The 27,760-nt window shown below is 41.6% G+C and overlaps 2 protein-coding genes across 6 annotated transcripts in view; one reads left to right on the forward strand and one right to left on the reverse strand.

Moving 5' to 3' along the window:
• Nucleotides 1-5,258, reverse strand: part of PEAK1 (pseudopodium enriched atypical kinase 1) — a 110,670-nt gene extending 105,412 nt beyond the window's left edge. For 2 of the 3 annotated variants that reach the window (XM_021543420.3, XM_021543413.3), the window contains exon 1: nucleotides 5,135-5,258. The gene's annotated coding sequence lies outside the window, so the exon portion shown is untranslated. The remainder of the gene's footprint in view (nucleotides 1-5,134) is intronic. The other variant, XM_021543419.3, reaches the window with a different exon arrangement.
• Nucleotides 5,259-5,578: 320 nt separating this feature from the next.
• HMG20A (high mobility group 20A) overlaps nucleotides 5,579-27,760 on the forward strand; it is a 48,999-nt gene continuing 26,817 nt past the window's right edge. For 2 of the 3 annotated variants that reach the window (XR_004148732.2, XM_031505766.2), the window contains exons 1-3: nucleotides 5,579-5,827; nucleotides 7,324-7,441; nucleotides 27,109-27,201. Coding sequence is in view for 2 of the 3 variants with exons in the window: in XM_031505766.2 (XP_031361626.1) it covers nucleotides 27,113-27,201 (89 nt within the window). In the remaining variant the exon portion in view is untranslated. The remainder of the gene's footprint in view (nucleotides 5,828-7,323; nucleotides 7,442-27,108; nucleotides 27,202-27,760) is intronic. The other variant, XM_031505767.2, reaches the window with a different exon arrangement.

Here is a 27,760-nt window from a genome sequence, read left to right on the forward strand (position 1 = left end):
AAAAGGTGCAAAAACCTTAACAGTTATCCAAGGACAACCTCAGCTCCAGAGGCACTGAAATTTGAAGTGTCTCTATTACCTTCACACACATGCTTCTGAATTTCCTGGCCAATCTGGGGGGAAGATTATCTATTTTTAACACTCTTCTTCTTCTTGCTGCACCACAAAACCCCCCAAAAAGGACACCAACAAGTATAAAAGCAGAACAATGATACCCACAAAGAGGAAATTTGGCAGCTGAGACAACAATAAGAGCATCTGTGATATGTACAGAGACTTATGCTAAGAGGCAATATACATGAAGTCAGTGTGGAAGGATGTCTATATTTGTTCATGTTTATACTGTAAGATTTAAATGTCTTTTAAACGTGTTTGAAGGTTTTTCTGACAGCAAGACCCTCGGAGCTGGAAGACTGGATATAAATATATACATGCAGAACTTACATCTCCTGCATTACAGACTGTCTTCCTCCTCTGGGGAGCTTTGTAGAGAGGCCTGTGTAAATACAGGCATGCATCCAAGAGGGAACATTTTAGGATTGAGATCAGTTTTACAAAAACATGGAAGGTCAAACTGTGAACACTAAACAGCTTCCTACAAAACCTGTAGCCAACAATACAATAACCTAAATCTGCCTGAACACCAATAATGTTGCTTTGGCAACTTCTGTGCTAGTAGCAGTATTTTCTGAAATAGCACTAACTTTATCAAGTCAGTGATCTTACTTTTTAGCACCACACTGAACTGGCATCTCAGACAAGATGTTACTAAAACAAGTATTGCTAGAAGCCGACAATGTTTAGCCTGGCATGATTTTTATCCATTTGTTTACTGTGATTTTAAAAACTTTGCTAAAAATGTCTCCTGCAGTCAACAGTGACTGCATTAAGACAGTTGAGCATTTCCCAGCATTTATATTTAAGCACATATAAGGTTCTTAAGTAAAATATTACTCCTAAGGAAAATACGAGATAAAGTCCAAAAATGGAAAGATTTTAAAATGTCTTTCCCAGATAATATTTATATTTTTTTACACTTTATGTAGATAAAATACTTCCCCCCCTCCGATTTTCCCACAATCAAAGACTTATAAAAGGAAATCCATTACAGATTGATTACAAAACACTTCTCTAAGTGGTATGGCTCAAAACTGAGTTTGTCCTCATCCTGCACAGCAATATGTGATTACTAGGAGGAAATAAATGATGACTGAGGATCCCAGGGGTTCTGAAATCCTGTTGTTCTTGTTGTCATCTGAATAGACAAACTTAAAAACATTTGTGGTAAAAACCATTTTGTAACTTGGTGAGTTAACATGGTAACTTTTATAATAGCTGAATGCATCCCAAAAGAAATTCAATTCAAAGAAGGTGACCTCAGAGTTACACCCACTGTGTAGTTTTCCTCTATCCACATTTTGCACTATCAGGCAATCTCAAATCAACTCAGTCCACTTAAAGAGATATGGGAAAAGAAATTGCTTGAGTCACTCAGCTACTTTTCTATCTCGGGCAAAAGGAAAACTGAAAATTTCTTACACAGTTGATAATTTCTGCTTTTTATTTGGATAACACAGAACCCACAGCACTAGACCACAATTTATGGAAATTTCAGCTCAAATATTAGACAACTAGTTAGAATTGTTACCAAGTAAAAACAAGTAATTTATCTTTGTCGCTGATGTTGTAGAAATTCTAAAGCAGTCATGTTCTCCTCAGTGTACACTGTTGACTTGCTCCACTTTAACCTGCTTTAAAACAGTAAAAGTCAACTAGCAACTCTTACTCCAGTTTGCAGCCTGTATTTTTCCACTCTAGAGTTAAAACTGTATGGTAATGGAAATTCTGCATTATTGTGCTGATCCATATGAAACAATGGAATTATTTCAGCCTTAGGCCAATGTAAATCCCAGTGCAACTCTGGTCCTCACACAGCGGCTGTGTGGGAGCACAGGAAGGTGGGAAGACTGGTAATGCCAAGCAAGGCTCTGCAGACAAGGTCTCTGCACCAGCCTGTCACAAGTAATGCACTCACAGAACGGGCTCCAGCCATCCCTCCAGGTATCAGCATAGAGAACCCAAAGCCTTTTCCCATGGGTCTGGGGCTACACATCTCCTTCTCCAAAATCCATGGTACTTTACATACATAGAGAGTAGAATTTCCCTCACTGGTGATTTTTGGCTGCCACTAACAGCCAGTAAATTTGACATATGGCTACGAATAACTTGACATTCTCTCTCTCAACTTTGCTTCAACTATTAAACCAAAACATGTTCTACAGATTATTACTTTTGTCCTCAAAGTAGGTTAAAAACATCTGGAAATGTTAATAGCAGAGATATAAGAAAGTTAAATTTTTAGTTTCCCTGTCAATTGTTTTGTTTACCATCTCCTTTCACACCACAGGTACTCCACAACCTTCCCAGTGCTTTCCAGCAGCGCAGCACCACGTCCCCGTCAGAGCCGAGGCATTTGCATTTCAATGCCCTGCCCGTACCCGAATGTCAGCTCTGACACACCGACTGCACGGGAGGGAGCAGCTGGGCAGGATTCCTGCAGCAGCACAGCAAGTGGGGGCAGCGGGGTGGCAGGAGACAGCCCTCACCTCGGAGCCCTGCCTGGCAATCCTCTGGGCTCCCTGCTCCGGGGCTGGGCAAGAGAGGCTCCAACAGCCTCACTTAAAAAAAAAACTATTAACACCGCCTGAAACCAAGCCAACCTCATCAGAGAGCAATCAGAACAAGAGAAGCAGTGACACGGAGGAAAGCTGCAGATCCTTATCTCTTCAGAAAAAAGGGCAAAGACGACATGGGCCATTAGCAGAGATGGGATAGTGTGATCCTAAACCGGGATGAGGGGCAGCTGGAGGGAAAAGGGAGCCTAAGAGCAAAGACTAAACAGGAAAAGGGAAAAGGAAAGGAGACACACAGGCGGTTACGTTCAGAAACAAGGTAGAGAAAACATGTTACAAGTTGTTAACTTAGACTAAGCTTTCCACATACATATTTTTCCTAGCATGATACAGAAGGTTAACAGTAACTGTCGATGTCTATGACCCTTATCAATAGATTATAATAGCTATCATAATATTTTACTATCTTGTTTAGAGGAAAAAAAATTAGTCAACATTTAGGAGTCATTTAGACAAATAGAAACACCCCCCCCCCCCTTTATTTTTCTTTAAGTTGCTGATTCCAACCAATTCCCTTACTTGGAAAGTAAACAGGAAATAATACATATATTAGTAAACATGCCTGGAAATGGATTTTCTAAAGAGCTGAAAAGAAACACAAATTACTCAAGAAGTTGAAATGATATTTTGTCCCTTTGCTCTCTTTCACTGAAAGAACCATTAAACTGGCAGATATGTAGGAAATGCTGCTCCTTCAAACTAACTGTATGCTCTAAATCAAACCTTGCATCCATTATGAATTGCAGCTGAGTTAAAGTGCCTACCTGCAGCCAGGCCAGGCAGCAAAGTCTGCTGGCTCTTTGTTCTGCAGCTGGCAGCTCCTGCCCAGGCTCAGGAATCACACCCCACCTGCCACTGCTGTTCAGGTGAGGAAGGTGTAGTTAGGCCAAAGAGATCTGTTTAAAAAGGTATTTTAGGAAGTCTGTGAATGAAGTCATCTACATGGGATAATCTAGCAATAAGGTAAAGCCATCAGGAAATGAATACATAAGATTAATCATGGAAAGTTACTCATGGAAAACTGGTAATTCCTTCTTGCATAGTTCTGTATTTTAGAGAATAAAACAAAGTTTTCCTGAAAACACACTGAGCAGTAACTCTGCCAGGAAGATGCTTCATCTGGATAAAACAACTCACCTACTTTACAGACACAAGCTTTTAAGCCAGTATGAAACTAGATTAAGAGCTCTAACAATTCCATACAATCATGTACAATCTCCACAAGTATTTGCTGCTCTTGCTACACCTCTTGATTCAGTCTGTCTAGAGGAGGTTTTAAGTCATAAGTCACACAGAAGGAAGTACATCCAGTTTGTCACAAAGGTAGCTGTTCAGCTGGCAATTTTAAGCAAGTTAAACTTTCTAACTATAGAAACTAATTATTGGAATTCCATAAAGTCTTGTTTCCTAAAACATCTGTGTGTTCTTTCCTTCATGCCCATATATCTCTGTATGTTATTTTTTCTGTAAATATCTGGGAATGAAGTGTTTTAGCAGACATTAGACAGCCTTTATGCCTCAGTGAGGAAGGGGAAAAACTTTGGAGGCACTTAGAAAGCAATTAAAGAAGAATGAGCTCTATAAAAGTAAATGGCAAAGACCTAAAGCAAACACAAACTATGATCTCTGAGAAGGATCCCCCTATTAAATTCGAAGTCAGAGATCCACCAGACGATATTCCCCCTTGCCCCTGTGCTCACCTTGGAGCAGCCTGGCCATTCTGCATCAAATATCAGCTGCTCCACAACTAACAGAACTGCAAAGTATTCACATCGTTTCATTTGCTGTCCCAGCGCAAATCCCAGCTTTCCCAGCCCAGCCTCAACTTCACCCTCAGTAAAAACTGGCAAACAGACCGACCCACATACAAATCCAAAATAACCTTCGAGAGAAAGGACCGAGAGGATGGAATGCAGCTACACACGTACACGCTAACACGTAAAGCCTTTCAAGTCAGTAATTCGTAATAATAACAGAGCACGGACAGAGCCCCGGCAGGAACAGCATCCACCCGGCACCCACAGCAGCTTTATCCCGGGAAATTCCTCGAAGGTGTCAGCGCGGGGCAGGCGCTCCCCGGCAGGGCGCGGGCCCGCGCCGCACGCTCCCGGCCGCGCTGCGGGCTCGGGCAGCGCCGGGGCTGCCGGCGAGCACCGGGGCCCCGCGCCGCCAGCGGGGGCGAGGGCGGCGCGGCCCCGCGGGGCCCCGGCGCGGCTGCCGGCGCCAGACGGGCTCTGCGGGCGCCGCCGCGACCGGGACCGCGGCGGGGCGAGGGGCGCCGGGGGACCCGAGGGGAGGGAGTGACGGGCAGGCGGCGGCCGCGCCTCGCCGGAGCCCCGCTCGGTGCCCCCGCCCGCGGCCCCGCGGAGGAAAGCGGACCGCCGCCGCCCCCCGGCCTCCCCTCACGGCGCGAGGGGTCGTCACCCCCTCCCGCCCCTCACCTGGCAGGGGCTCGCCGGCCCCGCGGCGCCTCCCGCGAGGAGGCGGCGGCTGCGCCCAGGCGGCTCCGTGCGGGCTCGGTGCCGTTCCCGCCGGGCCCGCCGAGGACGCGGCTCCCGGGACGGGGCTGCGACCGCCGCGCCCGCGCGCAACAACCAACTCCGGGTGCCGCCCCCCGCGCGCGCACCGCGGCGGGGAGCCCCGCCCCCCGATCGCTCATTGGCCGCCGGCAGCGAGAGGGCGTGGCGCCATCGCGGGGCGGCGCGAGGCCCTCGGGCGGCCAGGGGAACCGCCGTGATAAGACTACAATTCCCGATGCGCACCGCGCGCGGGCCTTTAAATACGTACCGTCATCTCGCGCGTGCGTGTGCAGAAAGTGTGTGCTTCCGCCTGCGGTGGTGAAGTAGTCCCGCTGCGTGGTTTGAGCTCCAGCCCCGCGCTGGGCCGCTGAGGGAGCGGAGCGGCGGGCGCTGAGCCGGGAGCCCTCTCGGCTTTGCGGGCCTTCTCCCGAGGGGCTCCTCTGGGGGAGGCGAGAGGGCCGCTCTGAGGCGGGAGCGGAGGGATCCGAGCAGGCGGAGTTGTTAGGCGGCGGGCGCGTGCAGGACGCGCGGCGGCTGCGCGGGCTGAGGGGACCCGGCTGAGGGGACGCGGCCGCCCCCGGGACCCCGGCCCTGCGCCAGAGCCGCCGCCGGCAGGTCAGTGGGGACGGCCGCGGGCCCGCCGCCCCTCCTCGGCCGGCAAGGAGTCGGCGGGCGGCTGCGGGTGCTGTGGCCCGCCGTGAGGGGGGCTGGGGGAGCCGCCGGAGCTCACGGGGGGTGAGGGGGAAGAACCGGATGAGGGTCTAAGTGCTTGGCTTTCCGTATTCTCCATTATATATCTTTCCACGGTTCCCCCAAAGCGATATTTCATGGCTCCCTTGGTTCTATTTATTTGTCCTTTCTGTAGGTCCACTTAACGTTCCCTTGTCAAGCAGGTGATTTGTTATAGCGTGGTTTTCTTATACTTCTGTCCAGGTTTCCACATTCAGTTCCCCGTCCCTGGGGGAGTGAGTCTCTTGTGTCGAGGTGGTAAAAAGAAGCCCCGGCCCTGGGGCTGAAGACACCGGGGCCACGTGCCTTGCGAGGCGCCATTCATTCCCGTCCTCTGGAAAACCAGCGCGAGAGTGGAAAGGAGGAAGGGCAGGGCGAATATAAATAAAAGAGCTCCTGCTCTCTAGAGTAGCGTCCTTCAGCGTTTTTGGCTGCCCATTCCTGTCAATAAAGAATGCTTTTTATCATGCCTCTCTCAAATATGTAAATTTATTGGTTCGTCAGTTATCTACACGTAGTGCTCTTCTGATAGATTATAAAACGTACTCAGACATAGAAATTGAGAAAGGATAAGACAAAAGTGAAACAGAGATGGTATTTTAAGACATTATTTCATAAAGCTGCAGAAAATGCAGATTTTTGGTTTGCTTTGCATATGACCCCCTTGACCACTGTGCAAATTCTTCTGAAGTCATCATTCTAAAGAATGTAAACATAAACTGCCGATGAAAAGAAATATGTTTTCTTTTTTAATCCTGGCCACGTGTGCAGGGGTACAACCTATTTGAAGATGGTAAAATGATAGTGAAATGCTTTTTTACCTTCTCTTGGCTTTTTTCACACCTGTATCATATGTCTGTTAGAAGGGATGAGATATTTTGTATTTACAGAACTATATCACTTGGTGGAATATAATTCCGAGTTCAGGAAATTGGGGTAATCTGATAATTTTTTTCCCCCCTGTCCTTAGAAATCCGGCATGCCTTGAAATAGAACTTGAGAAGTTTGGCTTAGAAATGGTGTGCAAAACAGAGTATTTTGATTAGTCTTTAAAATCCTAAGTTAACTTTTATTTAGGATCCCAGTAGTTTTCAAAACAGAAAAATGAGAGGTTGTGTGATCTGACCACACTGTCTTGGTTATAAGTGGATTTTTTGTTCCTTTGGTTGCCCGTGGCGGGGCACACAGAGGGTATGTGGTGATAACATTTGTGGCTCAAAAAAGAGAGCAGAGAATTGTGTTCTTTTAGGTACCTGATGCTTGGGTCCAGCTCCTGGGTGTACCTAACTGTTAGAAGGTGACTATAACAATTTCTGGTGCTCTGCAGTAAAGCAACCACAAGGAGAGAGATTCTCACTGTTTTCCACCTTCTGCTCTTGCAGGGGATCTTCCCTGGCCCAGCTCAGGCTTGCTGTGTATGGCTGGCCAGGACTGCCCCCAGAACTGAGGAGAGGAGCTGATCGCCTCGTGCTTCTGGATTGCTGGATGCCAGCACTGACTGTGAGCTGTGCTTTTGCTTGTACAGCATCACGATGTTACTTTAAGTATCAGAGCACAGGAATGGAGAACATTGTGCACTGATGTGCTGGGCTTGACTTTGTAACCTTTGTTAGTGTCTGTTCCCAGTGAAGTTAAATAAAGGGTCACTCAGTATCCAGTGCCCATTAGCAGGGTGTGTCTCCTCACCTGCCACACCGGCTCAGCCTTTCCATGCTAATTGCTTCTTCTTGACTAAATAGGAATAAATAAACTGTTTTAGGACCAGTTATTCAATGGGATTTTTCTCAAGTTTACAGGCTCATACAAGTTTCTGAATTCTTGCTGTTTCACCCTCCTGCCCTCTCCAGGCTGTGGGTGAAAAATTTAAGTATTGCTGCCATGCACACAGAGCTGTGCTTGGTGTTTTTGAGTGTTGTGGCATGTGCTTTGAGGAATTGTTAGAGAATAAAGTAATAGAGACCCTCTTGATAATGATCTGTGGGAGGGATGGGTGACTCAAAGAAACAGGCCTGTACAATTTTGAGTGCAGTAGGTGAATACAGAAAGGTTGTCTTTTTTTTTTTTTTTCCCCAGTTGTTCATGTACCTTTAATAAAATGCTGTTTCAATCTGAAATGCGAGTGGCTTGGGAGTCCCAAAATGAAGTTGCTCTCTGAATTCTTTCTAGCTTTTTAAATTTTTTTACTTCCATGATTTCCCTTAGAAAGAGAGGGGAAATGTTTCTTATGTTCTTGGGAGCTGTTAAACTTCTGCTATTTTTAAGACAAGAAGAGTGATCAATAAACACAATTCAACATGAGGTATGAATTACTAAGTGTAGTTTGTTTTCAGAAGCCACTGTTTTTTTGAGAGGATTGGTTTATGAAAGCAGGTAAGGCTAGTTGATGGCTATTTGAAATACACAGTCAACTGGTAGCTAAAGCTTTATTGATGTAGGTCAGGCTCCGTGGCAAGGTGAGCAGTGTTGGCCATATTGTGTTGTCTGACTCCAGGAGTGGCTCCTTCATGTCCAGTGGCATCAGCAGCACAGCTGTTGGCTCTGATGGTAGCTGTTAGTTTTTACTGGGAGCTGGCCTCGATGGTCCTTGTGGGTCCCTTCTGTATTCCGAATTCTGTATTCTGTGGTGCAAACTTGTAGTCTGATACTGGACCTTGAATTCTGAGAGGGCAAACCAGCCAGATCTGGGTTTGTGCCTGCAATGACAGTGTTCCTGCCAGGGGCTGGTGGCAAGCATTTCATTTCCAGACCAGTCTGTTTTAATCTCTTGCATAATGGGATTGCTGGGATGTATATGGTAAAGCTATTTGTATGCACATTAATCCCACAGATGACTAATTCTTGTTAAAGGAATAACTTGCACTGTTCATAGCTGTTAGGGGCAAAGCTGAGACTGACATTTGATTTCCGAAGGTCTACTTGGTACCAGTTTGACAAGGACAGCTTTTGATGAATTGCAGCTACCCCTACTTATGAATGTGTTTATTTGTGAGAAATCTTCATTCTGTGTTACAGGGAAACAAAACTACTTAACTGTGGAATACCTGAATTTCTTCCAAGTTCTGAATTTATTAGGAAATCTTCCTTGTTCCTTGACCTTACTTTTGCAAATTTTGATGTATTTGGAAAGAAACCTGTCTTTCAGAAACATTAGGAACATTATTCGCAAGAGTGTTTTAATAGTAAATATGTTAAAAGGAGCCTGTGCTGTGTTGCCTTCATTAATGATTTTAATCCTAGAAACAAGAAATCTTGCACTGTTTTGCAGGAGACTGTGGCAAGAGCTGACTTTGGCTGACTGATTTCAGTCTTTTTAGACAATATATCTTTCCTGGCATACAGTGAATTGCAAAATAAACCTTATATTTCACTGTTTTTGAAATTCTTATGTCTTGCATTGTCTATACTGTCTCTTCATGTAAAAGGGAGTGTAAATCTAAGACACTGCAATGTGCCTTTTATGCATCATGACTGGGATAATTAATGAGATGAGCAATGGGCATCCTTAGCCTGCAGTTCAGGATACTGGGATAGCATGAAAATGACAAAAGATGGTTTAGTCACAAGACTGAGTAGTAGAAAGCTTTCTTGCTGTCAATAAAAATGTGTGACGTGCATAAGAGAATGAGGGTAGTCAAAGTGTTGGTTATTAGTTGACTTCAAGAGGCTTAAGACTGACAGGATTTATTTCTGGATTTTTTTTACATTTTTTTTTCTTCCCCTAACAAGTGCAAAACACAGAGGATTTCTCAACAATTTAGTGAATTAACAGGGGAAAAGACTACTTTTGTTTTATTATTGTGTTCAAATACGAAAAGATGATAAATTCATAGCTTTAATTATACGGTGGTGTCTGAGGGATTGTCTGCAGCCAAAAGAAAGGGAACAGTTTTTAACTGCCCTTCAAAATGTCATCTGTAGAACTTGCCAGGCTTTGTTTGGAGGGGCTCTCAGTCTTAACCAAATAGTGATTAAGGCAGGTCTGATTTGGCTGTCTCTGGTCTATAGTTCCTTTTATTTCATGTAAGTAGTATGGCATGAATTAGTGAGTTTTTTGTGAATTTTTGTGTTTGTTACTTAAGAAATAAATGATTTGTTCCTCTTGAAATTCCCTTGGCTGCTGTTTTGAAGCCTTGGATATAAGGTGGTGTGTTTCTTCTTAACTTTGGAGTATTGTTTGCTGAAATCTAGTAATTGACAAAATATTTAGTAATGGAAATGGAAGAGATTTTGAGAGAATGGACTTTGTGTAAGAATAGGCTAGGTAATTTCAGACTGATGTCTGGGCCATAATTCTATGTTCATCAAAGGCTGAATCGCTGATGTAACAGAATTAGTGTCCCATATCAGTATTGAGGATATGCTGTGCCTTACAATATATGGAAAGTGTCAGTCTCCATAGTTGGGAAAGCAGTGGGGAGAGAGCTGTGGCAAGACAAGTTCTGGTAATGGTATGAGGCTATGCAGGAGAGAAAACAGATCAACACGGAGCCGTGCACTGGAAACAGTAAACTGTGAATCTTCTCTCACACTTTCAGATCTGGAGTGTGCTAACATTGCATTTCTGCCAGGAAAACTGGGGAGTGAGGAGCACTACCCAGTGCAGGATAGTGGCACAGGGTGGTAAGAGAAGAAATCTTGGAGTACAAGCTTTGTAGTTTGTAGTTTTAGGGGTGTTGTTTCCTTACTTTTATTTTACCCTGGGTACAGTGCTGCTCTTATGCCCTAGTTTTCCCCATCTTAGTGTAAAAATAATGTGCCTTGTTTGAATTTTCACTTATCCAGGACATTGACAAAGACACCTTCTGATACCTAAAAGATAAAACAGCAAGACTTACTGAAGTAGGATATTTAATTTAAAGCTACCATCTCTTCAAATATACAAGCATCATGTTGGAATATCTCAATAATCACAAATTCTGTGGGATTTCTAGAGCAGAGGAGCAAATCTTCAGCATCTCCAAAAGTCCTGAAATATAGACATATTGGAATGCATTTTTTTTCCAGCTCTGACATCTAGTCAGTAACTATCATAGGAAACCTACTAAAATCTTTTGGAGCAGAGTGCTGGCTCCGGGTGCATTTGCTGCATTATGTTGTAGCTGCTCTTGCACATGACTCTTGCTGCTGCTGAAATGAGATTGAGAGAACCAATATTTGACTAACTCCTCACTGTTTCAATATGTGAGAAACATGGCAGAAGGCAGAATAGACTCCAACTACTCTTTGTTGAGCTTAAGATAAGAAATTGCTGCAATTCATGTAAAATATGGCAAGCCAGTATAATAAATAATAGGAAGAAATTAATCTGAATTGTATAATTGAAGTTCTTTTTCCAGACTTATGGGGAAGAATCTCATCTTTCATCAGGAGAATAAATGTTTTGCTTTTAATTGGAAAGGGGAGAAAAAAGTCATGTCAGTTTATGATATAATCCTAATATTTTTCTGGTAATCATGTTTTGCCCCACTTAAGACTATTTTGGGGCCCTCTGTTACTGGAATAGCTTCAAATGTTCTTCGTTTCTGGCAGCAGTAGAATTTTAGGGAGAGTTGAATCGCAGCCTGTGGAGTTATAGCAATGTACATCACTAACTCCTGGCTGTGTTACTCACATCCTTTTTTCCTCTGCCAGCTGCTTGTTGGATCCTTTGCTGAGCCATTTCACCCTTTCATTTGGCATAAACTAATATGGTAAATGAACTAAATGCTCTTCTGTTTCTTCAGCATGTTGAACCACCATGTGATTTGTCCAGGGAACAGGTGCCAGGCTGAAAGATGATGCTCTAGGAGTAGTTGGTAGCTCAACAGGCTTAGGCTGCAGTGAAACTGTAGCCTTAGGCAGTGGACAGCTGGTGTCTGCACCTTCCAGCACCTGGCTTGTCTTCATGCAGGCAGAGGACCTTTCTGGATGCTTCTCTTGGTATCTTGTGAAAACTACAGCCCACTGCTGGCAGAATGAATCCAAAAAGTTTTCTTGGGTGATTGGAGGTGGCTCTTAAAGCTTAATATGACTTTACCACGCATGGCAGTGGGAGTTCCCATACACATACTTTTTTAATTAGCCCTGGTATTTCTTTGAGCCCTTCCTTTCAACTCTGTCTAGTTAAAGATCCTGAGCCTCCTCACTTTCCTGGGATTCTCCCAAAAGGAAGAGTTAGGGAGTTAAGTACCTCTGTAAAATGTCCAGTAAGCTGTAACCAGCTGAGAAAGCGGGAGAGGGCAAGACCTTCCTCTTTGCAGCAGCGAGTTACTACTTTGTAAGCTATCAAAATCTAGGTTGTATCAAAATACACAAAGCTTGAGCATTAGAGAAATACAATTTTCAGGCCTTTTCCAACTCGGGCCACCAGTATGTTGCCAGTTTCCCATTCTGTGTCAGTTGATAGCAGTGTATAAATCGTGTGGCATCATCAGGATTCTGTAAATTGTTCACTAACACCAAACATGTTAGAAGCACAAATATCTTTTTCTTAAAGCTCCAAATATAGGAAAAAGAAAGTGAGAGAAAAGCTTCTGAATCATATTAGTTTGATCCCTGCTTTTTAAATGTCAATTTCAAGTAACAGATAGTGCATGATTCATACTGCTTGCTGAAATTCGATGTTTTGAGCAAAATGCCATCAATTTAAAACTTCTGGGTTATTTGTGGAGAGGTAATGTGACAAGTGCTTTTTCAGTAGTTGTGGTTGACTAACCTGGCTCAGCTTTCTGTTTTTAAAGAATGTACTCAAGCAAACCAGACTTGATATTTGGTCCCATTAAAGCAAGCATAGTTCTGGACGGGTGTGGGCTGGGAAAGCCTCCTTGGAAGCATTGACATGAAGAGGTATTGGAGGTGACGGGATAATCCAGCTTGGGAGCATTAGCATTTAGTGAAGCTTGAGCAGCTAAGCCTTAGGTATAAATAAGAGTACAGAAGAATCTTAACAGGCAAGGTATAATATGTGTCTCCTGCTGGCACTGGCACTTGGGATTTAGAAAGGGTTGCTAGCACACTGGAAGATCAGTTTGAACATGAGTTTAAGGCATATTTTAACTCCTAAAAATACAGGCAGGTGCAGCTTTGTTTAACTTCTTGAAATGATGCATTTATCAGATAACTTAATCAGAGTTTATTGATGCAGGCTCTTAGCTTATAGGGTCTAACCTGTGAAATCATAACAAAATCTACATGACAGCTGCAGTAAGAAGTTGTACAAATTTACTATGTGCATAAGTGCCACATGGGACAGCTGCTGTAGTGATGCTTTTTACTTTAAAACAAGACTGGGTAGCCATGATGAAGGTTTGAATTTCTCTGTATTTTTGTTTTTTAGCAGAGGGTAGTGCCTGGTATTAAATGGGTCACAGTGATCACAGTCATTCCCTCTGGCCTGTTCCTGTGGCTGTACTGCAGCTTTGTTAATAAGGAAAGAAACTTTTTTAATTCTGGCCCAGGAAATTTTTGGAAAGTATAAAAACTTTGCAGGTATTTGTATTAAACTACCTAAGTGGTCTTTGTCTTGACATAAGATTTGATTGCTCTTCTGTTTACATTAGGATATAAAAGCCTATAGCATAACTGCAAATTAAATTTAGACTGTGAGACTTTATGTGGATTGTTTTGAATATGTAGTGATGTGAAAATTTTCCAAATATCAAAGATACTTTTCTTACTTGAGAAATCTTTTCTGTTAATATTATTTTAACCTTAAAAAATGTAAAGTTCATTGCAAGTATGAAAAACTGTGAACTCTGTTACAGATGGCTTACTTCAATTTTCTCTATAGAAATACACTTTACATGTTTGGATTTTTTTAGGTAAGTTATTTATATAATTTTATTGCCACTTGTAAAAACATGCATTCTGTCCCAAAGTAATTTCAACAGAGTAGTTCTCAAGGGAATTACAGAACAGACATTTATCAGGAAGGGTTTGCAAGGCATGCAGAAAGTAACTGATCACAAGGAACTTTTCAGCACATTCTTCAAATTTATGTTCTCACATTGCTGTTACATGGAAAAGTACAATATTCAAATAACCACATACAAAGGGTTTACATTTTTATAGTGAGGAAGAGTGGGAAGACAGATTTCAAATGCATACTAAAGGCTGGATACTTTTTTTAAAAAGATAGACTTCAGCTTTTATCTTAGTGTCTTTATATTATAGACTTCTGGGAATCACATTAGAAAAGTTAATCTTCCTTATTGATACAATTTCTTTATTGAGGCAATTCCTTATTCACAAGTCTGACATCAGTAATGTTTGTCAGCTCAGTGTCTGTAATTGACTTTTTATGGAGACATTTGAGCGATTAATGCAGGGACCTGCTGGTCTCTAACTCTGGTGCATGGCTGGGTGTTTTCCTTCCAGCTTGTGCGAATGTAGACTGATCAGTAGAAGACAGGGCAAGTGATGAGTCAGGATTGTGGTAGTGCAGCAATACATTCCCTGGAAGTTAACCTAGAAAAGGTCTGTCCTGTAGATAAATTTTACTCAAATCTGTTGTCTGCCTGTAATAGGAAATGTGTCTGTCATAGTCGTAGTTTTGAGACTTGAGTGTCTGCTTCTATACTGCTTTGTAGCATCTCAGTTTTTGGATCTATTTCTATACTATTGTAATTAAAAATACAGAAATTTGAGCAATTGGAGGTTTTTCACATCAGATGAAGGAGTTTCCTGGAATTTACTGTGACTTGAGACTGCTAAATAATTTAGCATTTAAAAGGTAAATGAAATGCAAAGAAACATGACAGCATTGACAAAACCAGACAAGAAATAGAATAGCAATTTATTGAAAGAATAGAGAAGTGTCAAATCAGTGAAATGGTTGACAAATCAGTTGCTTTTTGGGTGTTGAATGTAGAGGGGGCTTGCAAGTGTGTTAACTACTGCAGCAGTTATTCAGGTAGGGCTTGAGTATCACTGCAGAGATGGTTTCATGCTGCTGGTGGCAGGAGTGTTAGTTGGTGATTCATAATCCAGCTTTGGCATAGAATGTCTCTTCAATTTTTCATATAGTGCTGGCTATTTCTTTTAAGATTAAAAGCCCTTTTGTCATGCAGATAACAATATATCCTCTGTCAGGCTAGAAATGAGAACTTCCTTTGCTCATAGGTGATGAAGGGCTTGATGTTACAATATCTTCTTGGTCCCTCAGTCATCTGTCCCTATAATCTTGTGAAAGTGTGTGCAGCTCATTTTGCTGGCCTTCCACTTGAAGGACAGATTGAACAAGTGGACTAGTTAGTGGAGTGAAAAACACAGCGGCCCTGAGCTAAGCTTTCCATTTGAAGAAAATAAAAAGAACCTGCTTAAAGCTTCTACTGAATTAAACCTTATTGAACTCTCTGGAAGTTGGTTCTGTGAAGTGAGCCTAACATGGGACTTCTCTTGGAAATGGCAGCTCGTCATTGTTTTTTACAGTTTGTTGAAATGGTCTGAGGGGTAAATACTGCTTATTGTACTCAGAGTTGAGAGTAAACTTGAGCTTAATTCAAAGGCTGAGGAGGTCTTTGATTAGGGTCAGTATTGGAAGTCCAGCTCTAGCTTCACTAATAGGAGAGAAGAGCCTGGATTCCTTGCTAAGGTTGTTCTTGATGGTTTTTCTGGTTAATAGATGAATAAAATGAAAACTTTCTCTCTGTTCTGGTGTTCTTTTATTCTCCTGTCCCTCCAGTTTCGTCAGGACTGGAGAAGGTGTTGTCTGATACACCTCTTCTCCTATGGCCACTGTAAGGGCTTTTTCAGCTGCTTTTGTCCTGTCTTCCATCCATCACTCTCTGTGTCCTGAGAATAAGCAGTGCTTATTTCTTCAGCTCTTAGTAACCTTCCTAGCAAAATACCAAAGCAGCTGAGGGCATTTGATGATTGAAATTGGTGTTCAGGATTTGAGCCAGGCAGTGTAATATGGTCTCTGGCATAAAGATGACCTTCACCTTGGTTTTGAGTAGGTGTTGGGACCAAACAGCCTCTAGAAGCCACTTCTAGTCTAAACTTGGAATCATTAAATGTGAATATTGCAAGAGATGTGTCTATTTCTGGGAGTAGGTTTAATTCAGTGTAACAGAAAATTAGTATCTTTCTCACATTTTTTTTTTTTTTTCCCTTCAGCTGGGCAGGGGCAGCCAACAAAGAAACTGTCGCGTGTGCTTGGCTGGGTGGATCTTAATCAAAAAACTAGTTGGAATCTTCAGAATTTTTTTGTATACTTAGGAGATATTTGTGTATAAAATGTGTAACTATTAGGTGATGTCATCAAGTGTTATTGAGAAAGGCATTTTAAATAGGAATACAAATTAGTTCATGCAGATTAAGACATGGATACTTGAGTAGAAGAAAATGTCATTGTGAAGTGAATTAATGTTTTTGCTTCTTTTTAATTGAACTGTTAGCTGTAAATGAAATACACTTCAATTGTCAAAACCCACAATTTTTACAAACTGAAATTTCAAACAGGATTTCCTATTCAGCTTGGTTACTTGGCACAGTTTCAAATAATAAACTGCTTGTTTCCTATATGCTAAACTCTAAGACCTGGGTTTGCTGTGCTGTGGATGGGAGGTGTTAAGTAGAGACTGGTGCAGTATCTTCTGCCAGGATTCTTTATTTACACAATGCAACCTGCTCTGAGATTTCCTTATTGCTGTTGCTGATCAGGCAGCAATGGGACTGGTGACCTGTGTTTTGGGGATGTCCTCACTGCTGAAGGATCAGTGTGTGCTGCTTACAGCAGCCAGGTGAGGCTTCACTCAGACCTAACGCTTCCTTCTGAGTGTCTGTTCTGTCATGAAAAACAAAGCTCAGTTGAGATGTGAACTAAACCTGCTGAATTCTTTTTAGTGATCTTACCACGGAGCTTTGGAATGCTGTGGCCATATTTTGTCTGGTATTATACATAGATGACCCTTTCTAGAGGTCAGGAAACAGTTCCAGGGTGGGAATTAGCTGTTTTGGGAGACTGTTAAAGACCAGGAAAAATAAGCTTCCTTTATTGTAATAAATGTTTTATCTCAGGACATCTATAAGCTCAAATATAATTGAAGTTTTTGTAAAATCTGAAGACCTTTTACTTTTAAAAAGATAATGTCTAAAAAGCAGTATCATGCTTTTTTGCCTTTGTTTTAGGAGATGTAGGGAGGAGCAGAACATAAATGAGTGCTTTTTCAGAGGAGTCTTTTTAAAGGAAAAGGGAGTGCTGGTGACTGAGAAGGCAGTTGTCTAACTCAGAAAGCTCTTGAGCTAACTGTGGGGATTAAATGTGGTATTTGATCCTCAGCTAATCTGTGTGCTTACTTCTAACAGAGTGCAAAAGGTAATCAAAGAATGTAACTTTTCTGTACTTGCACTTCTGTTGTAAAATGTTTAGGCTCCACAAATCCAAAAAGACAGTAGTGCCTGAACTCTTGTTTTCCACCACTTGGCTTTGTCTGTTTCTGCTCAAGGCAATGAACTTCAGGTTAGGATATTATACTGAGGTGAAATCCATGTTGTAGCCCTTTTGAAAATAGAAATGTTTTTCCACTTTCCCACTGTTTAATGCTGTGTTAACCAGAGTGTTGCTGACCTTTTGCAAGGATCACAAAGACTTTAGTTCTTACTTCTCTTTGCAGTAAGAATTGCATGATGTGTATTCAGGTCAGAGTCTCAGCGTGACTTGAGATCTCAGAAACCAAGCAAAGACTAACAATTAGTTGAGATGTCCAAAATAAAGGTTAAGATTGGTAGTGCTTCAGAGTAGAGTTCGTTTCTGAAGTTTGGTTGTATTCTTAGCTTTGGGAGGTTTCCTTTATGACCTTTAAGCCAGCTGTGCATCTCTACTGATATATAAGGGTATTGGGATAATATTTCTGCTTTAGCTCAGAGGAACCATATTTACTTAACAAATATATATAGAAATGAAATCATGCAGAAGAAATGTAAAAGCAGTATAAATCTGCTGTTTGCTAAATATGGTAAATACTCAAACCTGAATGCCAAATATCTTTCAGAACACTTGTAACTAAACATAAATTAGGAATCCTTCCAAGTGCAAGTGCTTGAAGACATTGTGTTGTGTGAGACCTCCATCCTCAGGTCTGTTCAATCATCAACCTGTTTGCAAAGATTTACATTCTCTTTTAGAGCTAAATTTATTGAGGACTTTGATCAGCTCTATTTTTCAAAGCTTGTGCATGTTTCCCACCTGCAGTTTCTTGTTTCCAGCATATGAGGAGCAGCTGTGGAAAAGGGAAGTTGGAAGAGCAGATTAAGTCTTGGATGTGCTTTTCCCAGGTGGTTCTTTGCTCTTTGGCTCCAAGCTCTAGACAGTGATACTCTGCTCTTACCGTTTTTCTCTCACCTTGTTTGCCTTTTTGCCTGTGATATGACAGGAGAGGCACAAAGAAGAGGCTGCAGGAGGAAGTTCACCACTGCCCTCAGAGCAGTTTCTTTGGGCTACTGGAGACAGTCTGAGGATCAGGTGCAATACTGCAAATGTTTAGCTGCTGTTCCAAGCACTCAGCCTATGATAGTTAGGCACACTGCTGGCATGGATGCTTTTTTCTCAATCCTACTTCAGCTCCAAAATGAACTTTTTTTCATTATGTATGGTGCAGGTGTTCCAAAAACATGCCTTCTGCCTGCCTGTATATTCCTATCCCTCCCATGCATCTCTGGGTCTCTTATTTATTGCTTTACACTGGAGAACAGTCAGACCACTCCAGCAGCTTTATGCTTTTGTTGTTTTTTCCCTTGTTTTCCATTCATGATGCTAAATATTGTCTTTTCCTCTTGCTTTTGGATGAAGATGAGTATAGGGAAAGCTTTAGTCCAACTTATCTGTATTCTGCTGTTGATTTAAATTAATTATTTTATGGAGCCATGGAAGTACATGGATTTTGTATGATTTTAAAATTTCTGCAAGCTCTCCCTTTGGTACTGAGAGGGGATCCTGGTTTGTGCCTAGTTTAGAGCATAAGGTTTGTCTTTCTAAATTTTCCTGAATTTTTGTTATTGATGTAGTCTTTTCCTCTCGTATCCATTTTAACACATTTTGTCTGTGAACATAGACAGCTTTTATATCTTGTTAACAGTGGTCAAAGAAGCTGATTGCTGTTCCTAGAGAGGATGCTTTGGCAGGATTGGGCTGTCTTTTCTGTTCCTTTTCTTTTCAGGAATCCGGACAAAGTTTTGTAAGCAGTGTCCACAGGTGTATTGATGCTTACACGAACCTCTTGTCTGTTCCTGTGTGCTCACTTTCCTTATTAGTTTTTCCCTCAGTGTGTTTCCAAGGCCTTTACAATTTTTATCCTGTGATACCAATGGTATCATGTGGGACTGCAAGATGGCTGAAAAGAGATTTTGGTTCACTTCATGCAATGTCTCTCCAAACTTTAATTCCTGATACATATTTAACTAGTCCCAGAGAGTTTTAAGGCCAGATTAGAAATAAATGGCCCAACCCAGTTCTTCACTATTTTTGCTAGTTGAAAGTATTTGCTAATAGCAGTTCTGTTGTTCAGATTTATATGCCTGTTATTTTGCACGACTAAGGCTATAGAAAATTGTAATTTCTTCTACATGATGGGCTTGAGGGTTCAAACTTGCTTGTTTTATGTTGGAATGAAATGCTTGTTTTGTTGTATGGCAACAGCAAGAAAGTAAGAACAAAAATGTATGGAAGCTGACATGTCATATTTTTTTCTAAAGATGAATCTTCTCTGAAAACAGGCAGAATGAGTTGCTTGTTTTGTGTGAGAATCACTGACTCTTCCCACACTTCATTTCCTCTAACCTTTGTCCCTGTACCCATATCAGTGCATTTAAAATATCCAGTTCCATGCTGTCTTTGTGGCTTTTGAGGTCAGAGTAGATGCTTTTGTGTTGGGTCATGATGCCTGTGGTGAGTAATTCTTTTAAGTATATACTCAATCCCTTTCTCAGTATATTCTCACATCCAAAGTATTCGACCCCATATTCTGTAAAGTGGCCGTAATGACTTGTTTTGGTGGGTATGTGCATGAAAAATTCCCATCTGTATTCCTCTGTGGCAGCAGCCAGAGCTTCCTCTTGCAGAATATAAGTGAGCTTGGAGTATATGCTCTACTCCTCTACAACTTCTGTGATGAATAAAGCTTTGAGGAAGAGCAGAGGTGCTAAATAGCTTTAAAATGATTTTCCAATCTCATCAGGTATATGCAGTCTTCAATGATTTTATTTTCAAATATGTGACTTTGCATTCCACCAGCCAGTCCCAATTAGGATTCCTTGACATTCAGTTATCTCTAGTTCAGAATACTTGTTTGGCATTTTAAAGCAAAGTATTCCTCAAGCATTAATTAATACTGTTTTTTGTTTCACTGGTGTGATGCTTGTAAATGTTTGAACTGAGTAAACATCACGTAAAATTTCAGTCTGTTAATTTACATTTTTTAATAAACTGCTTGGCTTATGGCACTTTTATGTTTGCATTGCACGAGCAGTGAGTGATTGAGTGGTACAGACATAAATGATCAGAGGAGGGGAGCTGCAGTTGTGAAGGGCAGTAGCCTCTGCTCCCTGCTGGGAAGGTGAGGCCCTGGGGAGGGCTGGCTGATTTATGGCTGCTGCCCTTCAGGAGGTGTCTGTGCTCCGGGTGCCCTTTGTGATGCCCTGGAGCTGCTGCCTGTGGGGTGTTATGGGGTGCCTCTGTGCCTCCTTAGTGGGAAAGGAGCTGTTGGAAAACTTTGTCCTGTGAAATACGAGGTCCTCAGCTCCCAGAGGAATTTTCAAGTGGCAGAGCAGGTAAAGAAGTAGACTAAATTGCTTGTATTTCTTCTGGAAATTCAGAAGACATTTTTATGGGCAGCTTACAAAACCCACTCCCATCCCTGGTAGTCATCTGTTGGGCTTACTTTAGGTAGAGTGATTAATGAAAAATAACAAATTCTCAAGATTTATTCTGGGACTTATTTCTTGTGATCTGAACGGTTTCTGTTTTCTCATGTGAGATCTGTAACGTGAGAATTAAATTAATTTTGCAGAATTGTATCTGTTAATGGTATTAGATTAAATGGCAATTGATGCTATTGTGAACAAAGTTAATTCAGAATAAAAGGAACTATCCTAATCCATAGGTGTGTAATACTCCAGTGAAGGGCTAGATAGCAAAGCCTTCCCTGTGGATACCAGAGGTAACCACAGTTACTGGTTTTAGCTATCCAGGGATCTATAGCACAATTATTTTTCTCATTATGGCCTTTTGTTTTCCTTGAAGTGATTTAAAAGCTGGTTTATTGGTAATGCAAAATTCCACTCATGTATTTGAAGGAAGAGAATCAATGTGGGGCTGTTCTTGTCTTTGTCTGGAGAATTGAGTATATACCCTTCTTGTGGCTTTTGTTCCAGAGAACAGCAAGGTTTTACACACACACACACACACGTGTATATATATATATATATATATGAGAGATATCTTGTATGTGCCTCACCCTAAGCCTTTTATATAAATAAGAGTAGGTTGCAAAATGGAACACTTGTGTTTTTAAAATACATGTTTGACAGCTGTTTCTAAGGTCAGAGTATGAATAGCTTTGTTAGTGTTTGCTGCAAAGACCCAATTAAACTAAACATAAACCTAAGCTTTACATCTTTCCCTTCTTTCCTTAAGCTGCTTGGAAATGCAGTGGAACTCTGGAATTTTTTCCTACAAGTCTCTATTTTGATCTATAGTGTTTCTTTGTTTTTACTGGCAAGAAGTAAAAATAAAAGCAATTGGCTATTCTCTGGTACATATTTTCTGACAAAAATTTTTTTTTGACAGAAAAACCTTCATCCCATTAGATTGAACTTGCAGTTTTCCTAGTCACAAAAACCTTTGTCCAATGAGTTGCCTGTAGGGAAAAAGTAAAATCTGATTTTTTTGCAGTGAAGTATTTTGGATAACGTGCTTCTGCTACAGCTTGATGAAAGAAAAGGTTCTGCCAGAGGAATCAGAACTTTCTCTGACAGCTCCAAAAGCATTGTGGTTTTAAAAGGAGATGGACTTAGTTCAGGTTTGTTTCTGATGTTCTGGTTACTTGTGTAAAGGCAGAGGAAGTGATGGTCCTGTGGGTTTTTTCTCTCAGTGAATCATCTGAATTTAGATTATTGTTTGTATTCTGAAGTGCTTGGATTCTGATGCTGAGATAAGGATTACTGTGACCCTTCTGTCATGTAGCAGCTGATTATTTTTTTTGTAATCTGTTAGCCTCTGAATGGTAAAATTTGGACATACTTATTCTGGCAAAGGGGGATGAGAGACTTGAGGAGAAAAATTCTCCACTCAGCAGTAATGTTTCTAAAACTAGAGCTGGTGATGAGGTAATTGGAACTCCTGCAGTGTTTTATAATCAGCCTGTAAGTTGGATTTCTGATGCTGACTTCATATTTAAATATGCTTAACCATAATAAATAACTTTACGTTGTAATTGGATGGCTAAAGAGTTTAGTAATTTTTTTTTTTTTATTGTTCATAAGATTACCTGTTGTAATGTAGCCATTGAAAAGGCAACATTGTTAAGGGCTGTTGCCCCTTTTGCCAGTGTTCAGGGGCATCTCAGGCTGCCTGGCCTTGGGCTGAGCAGGTCGGTGAGCAGGTCGGTGCATGTGGGAACTCAAAATGTCTCTCAGACATTTTTAGAGGTTCCAGGCCTTGGTCAGAAGCATTCTAGACCCTGGCAGACAACTGAAAAACAGCTGTGATTTTGAGTTTGAGCCATGGAATGAATTACCAACTTTGGAGGTGGAACTAGCAGTCACAAAAGGTTAGATAGTATAGTATAAGTAGTTACAAAGTAGAGGGGAAATTTTTTTAGTACTGTACAGGGGGGTTTTAACACATGTACAGGGGGGTTTTCACTTTGTACATGGGGGTCAGAAGTTCTAAGATGGAGGAAAGTGGGCTGAACCCATCCTTCTTCCTTCTTCTTCCTTACCTCCATGTTCTTGGTGATGTTGGCACTCACAGATTGGTTTAGAGTAGAAAAACACTTGGCAACGTAGGTAGTAGGTATTGGGGAATAATTGTAAACATGTTATACGTAATATATCATATAAGATAGCAGCAGCCCTGGGCGGAGAGAGAGACGAAGAAGACAGCAGATAGAGAGGATGTCAGTGTGTGTGTGTGCCTCTACCCAGGCCGCTGATCAAATAGCCGCAGTCCAAGAACATAATCTGTTAGATAACTAGCAATAAACTGCCTTGAGACCGAAGAGCTAAGCCTGCGGAGTTTTTCTTTGGAAGCACGGGTTGGAGGAGGAATTTCACCACCACATGAGGCCCCAAAGCAAGGCTGGGGTTCTCACAGGTGCAGGCCCCGCCGCTCGCGGTGTGACTGCCCGAGCACAGCGGCCGGGGGCGCTTTGCGGGGCAGGAACATCCTGCGGGCATTGCTGTGCCCGGCTCCGAGGAGACTCGGCGGGGTGAGCCCCAGTGCCGGCGAGGAGGGGACAGCGTGGCAGCTGCCCTGACACAGGACAACGCGCCTGGGCTGGGCTGAGGTGGTCTGCTGCATAAAATTGTTGCACATTTTAAATGGCATTTTTGCTGTTCCTGATGGCTTCGACGAAAAGGTTGACTGTGGCAAATTTTACCCTTCATTTATAGCGTGTGTAAAAGGCCCTTGAATTTTGTCATGTCCTTGCATGTGCTGTGAACAGTACAGCCACAGTAATATTGTGGGAAAGTGAATAATTCTGTCTAGCTCCAGCCATGGATTTGTTCTCACCCTCATTTTAAAGCTACCTGCTTCTGAATTTTCCTCTCTGCTGTACAGATATGATTAGAAATTTGATCATATGGTAGCTTTCAATCTATGCAAAATGTAACTCCTCTTTTTATCTTTACTACTAGAATAATAATTACATATCATGGCCTACGAAAGGTAATGTGAGAAGAAATTAAGAAAGGTTATTTAAACCATATTCTGGTTTTGAATGGTTGATTTAATTGCCCACTGTTTGATCCTTGACGTGTGTAGTAGCACTCAGATCTTTATGCTGTAAAAGTTTTGCTGTCATTTCCTGATTAATTTTCTCAGACCATATTGGTACACTGTACAATTTCATATAAATATGATCTCTGTGGCATGCACCCAAAGCGTCCAGCTGAAAAGTTTAAACTGAAAGTTACAAAATACTGTTGTCCAGTTTCTGTGTCATGAAGTCATAATTGATAAGGAAAGAGAGGGAAAGGAAAAGATAAATTAGGCTACATTTTTGATAATGTAGGATTTTTTTCTAGGCTCATATAGAGGTTTATCTAAGGCTAGTGTATGTGTTGGTTGAACCTTTGGAATCCTGTCAAATACTGCTGTTAATTAATAAATCAGTCTCTCTATTCATGTGTAGCTGGTTGCTTTCTTGAGCCAACACAGCCAGTAGTGTAGCAGTACAGTCAGCTCAGAGCTGCTCCAGTTTAAATTAGTTTTATTTGGAGGAGATGCTTCCCTGCATTGAACTGTAGGGCTGGTAGGGTTTAGGGTTTAACAGCAGTTTCGTTTTTGCATTTGGGTAGACACAATTAAAAAATGAAAATAGGGTATATGTTCCAGCCACTTGAAAACAAAATTACATTGTTTCTGTTGCCTTGAATATAGTTAAATGTGTCTCAATAAACATGGAGCTCTGCAGTGGGGCTGAAACTAAGGGGATTGTGATTTTGGAACAGGGGTATGGGAGGGTTGCCCCTGAGAAATGGGACTGAAAGACTTGTGTAGGTTCCCATCTGCTCTCAGTGAGTTTTAGGGGAGCTGTTTTGTTTTCTTGCTTGCTGGAGCTGATTAAAAGCCATTGTAAATTCACTGATGTTACTTTTTCTTTAGGATGTGGGTCAGCATCATCAGAAAGAGTTACTGTCTAAAGCATATGGGTTAAATTAAAAAAGTGTATGTTCTCCTGGCTTCCTGTGTTTGAGTTCTGTTTATATGTTGTTAAGGTTGGTGTCCAGCTGCCTCTCTGCAGTTTGAAAGTGAGCTTGGGCCAGATGTGAGCAGACAGATCAGGACCTGGTGAGAAGGTCACAATGGGCATAATTGCTTAGGCTTTGTTTTTTGAAAACCATAATTTAGGATTTTTGACCGATTAATATTGTGCAACATGAAGCAGAACTTAATTTCCCTCTTAGATGATAGCTACATGAAGCAATTTATGTTGTATGTTTAGAAGCTGTGCTTAAACAGCTTCCTGGGCAGTGAAGAGCATAATTTTCAAATCAGTTGAATTTTCAGGTTTCTTGTGATACATATACATAAAGTTCCAGCTCTTATGTAGTTTCTTTTCTATGTGTGTAGATTCTTATTCATGTGTGAGGAGGTATTGTTTGCACCTTCATCTCCTCCTGGCATTATATTATTTGTCTTTCTTTTCCTGTCAGAGATGCTGGTATTTGAAAAAAACCCATAATATGGAGTTGTGACTCATAGAACTGCAGATGTTGCTTGGAAGGGACATCTGGAGGGAGGTCATCTTAGTCCAGCCTCCCACTCAGAGCAAGACTGTTGCCATCATTAGTTGAGGTCAGTTACAGCTTCTAGCATTTAAAGTCTGCCAGGATGGACTCCACCTCTCTGGGAACACTTCCTGGTGTCCAACGTGAACCTGCAAAGCCAATATAGCTGGGGAGAATTTGGTTCTGTTATCTCTGCCACTTCCACCCAGTACCTTTAGGCTCTGTTAAACTGGCCCTCTGCCAGACTGAGCAAGCCCCTTTCCCTCACCATCCCTTACAGACCAGCTGCTTTAGATCCCTGAGCATCCTGAGAGCCCTTTGCTGGTCAGTCTTCAGCTGTGCCACAGCTCTAAGGCAGAGCCCCCAAAACTGTTCTCAATCCTTGGTTTGTAGAGGCAGAGGAATTCAGTTTCTTCACTCCCGGATGAACCTTTTCTGTAAACAAGAAAAGGTGTTCCTCTGCTAGAGACCCATGTCTGAACCACCTAGGAGTACTCTGCTTAGCTTTAATTATTTTCCAGAGAGTCAGGATGATGGGATGCTTAAGGATCTCAAGAGTTGCAAAAGCAGAAGAGAAAAGGATGAATGTCATCCATGTTGTACTTGTGATAGAGATCTGCAAAATCCATAAGATGCAAGAAACAGTGACCTCTGTTTGTAGAAAATATTTACCTTTGAAACTGGGGAGGGATACAGGAAAACACATCTAATATTCAAAGCATGGAGCAGGATTTTATTCTCAGATCACTTGGATTTCAGTGCTGGGTAGAAGGCACACCAGCCCAGGAGAAAGCAGTACGAGGTGATAGCTCCTCAGTCCCTCACTCCCAGAGCCCAAATGTTCTGGATGAAAGGGACAGCAGTAATTGAGTGGAGTATCTGCTGCTCATCAAAGGGGACTCTGGAATTGAAGGAACAGGAATTTAAGTAGTATGGCCCTTCAAAGTGGCCTGAACTGGCAACATATAATTGTAGAGTGAGTTTATTAAGGCTTTTTGATTTTGTTTGGTTTTTTTTCACTAACATACAACAGTTTTGTATTTTAGTAAAGAAGGGGATAAATTAATTAAGCTTTGGATTTCATCTCTCACATTAAATTCCCATGACAGGCCACAAGGTTACAAATGGAAGTACTTCTAATCTGGGGGTAGTTTGTATTCAATGAGAAATATGCAGTCCTTAAACCATTTGTTTCAGCAACTGTTCTATGGGATTGAAGATAAAATACTCTAAATAGCTGTGTTCTCAACTGCACATACAGATTAATTGTGAAAATCTGGACAAGAAATTATTCGTACAATCTTAATTTGGAACTTCTGGGGGGACTTGGTTTCAGTTTTCTTCTGGAGTCAACACAAACCTCTGGTGAAGGGTGCACCATGAGGAATAATCAGGCAGGTACACTGGAAGAGCAGGATCTACCTACCTGTGTGCTGAGTAAATGAGGGTTTGTCTTGAGGGATAAAATAGAACTGCAGGGATTTCCAGCAACACTGTGGCAGTGGCACAGGGCTCAGTTAAAATGGAGACTCAGGATTGAAGTGTCATTTATGGCCTTTGTTCTCTGTCCTCAAGCACATCTGCCCACAGGATCTGTCCTGAAGCCAATCAGCAGGACTGACCAATTGGTTCATGAGATAAAAAATTCCTGGTGTGTTAGGATGTTTGAATTGAAGGACTGCTGAAGGGAAACAATGACGTAGTTAACATTTTTTACTTATGTTTTTTTTCCCCAGAGGTATGGAGAACTTGGTAGCTGGCTCCAATCTTCCTCCACTTTTTACAGATGAGGATGGATCTAAGGAAGGTACTGAAATTAATGTAACTGGGTAAGTAACTCCTTTTTCACCTTCAGCTGGTAGATACTACCTCTGTACTTGTCAGGGAAGTTTCAGTGGGAGGAGGGCATTCTAAGTAATTTTTAAAAAGAGAAATAAACCCGACAATTCAATTCTGCAATGTTCCCTTGGCCTTGATAGAAGATCACAGGACTCTGTTTAGGAGAAACCAGAACTCTTGTGAACTGATGGAAGTTTTCACAAACTGTTCTTTAATATCTCTTAGCTTTAAAAGGTAAATCCCTTAGGATTTCAGCCTTAAGACAAGTGACATTATGGGGACAGAGAGGGAGGAAGTATCTGTTGGCCATAGTGGTCTCTGCTAGGTAAATGATTTCAATTAAAGTTACACTGTTCATCAGTGATCTCTGAAACTGATCACTGAGGCTGATATCTCATTTTTGTTAGTTCGACTCTGCTTTTACAAACTGCAACAATGGCCTCTTAAAATCACATTGCCAAGAGAAGTTTTCTTTTAAGAATGCATGGAATTTTTGCTGTGTTTTGATAATTGAAACTTCTTTTCCATTTTGCAAAGCGCCAAACAGTA

The sequence above is a fragment of the Lonchura striata genome, chromosome 11 (assembly GCF_046129695.1).
Source record: "Lonchura striata isolate bLonStr1 chromosome 11, bLonStr1.mat, whole genome shotgun sequence".
NCBI classification, from domain to species: Eukaryota; Metazoa; Chordata; class Aves; order Passeriformes; family Estrildidae; genus Lonchura; species Lonchura striata.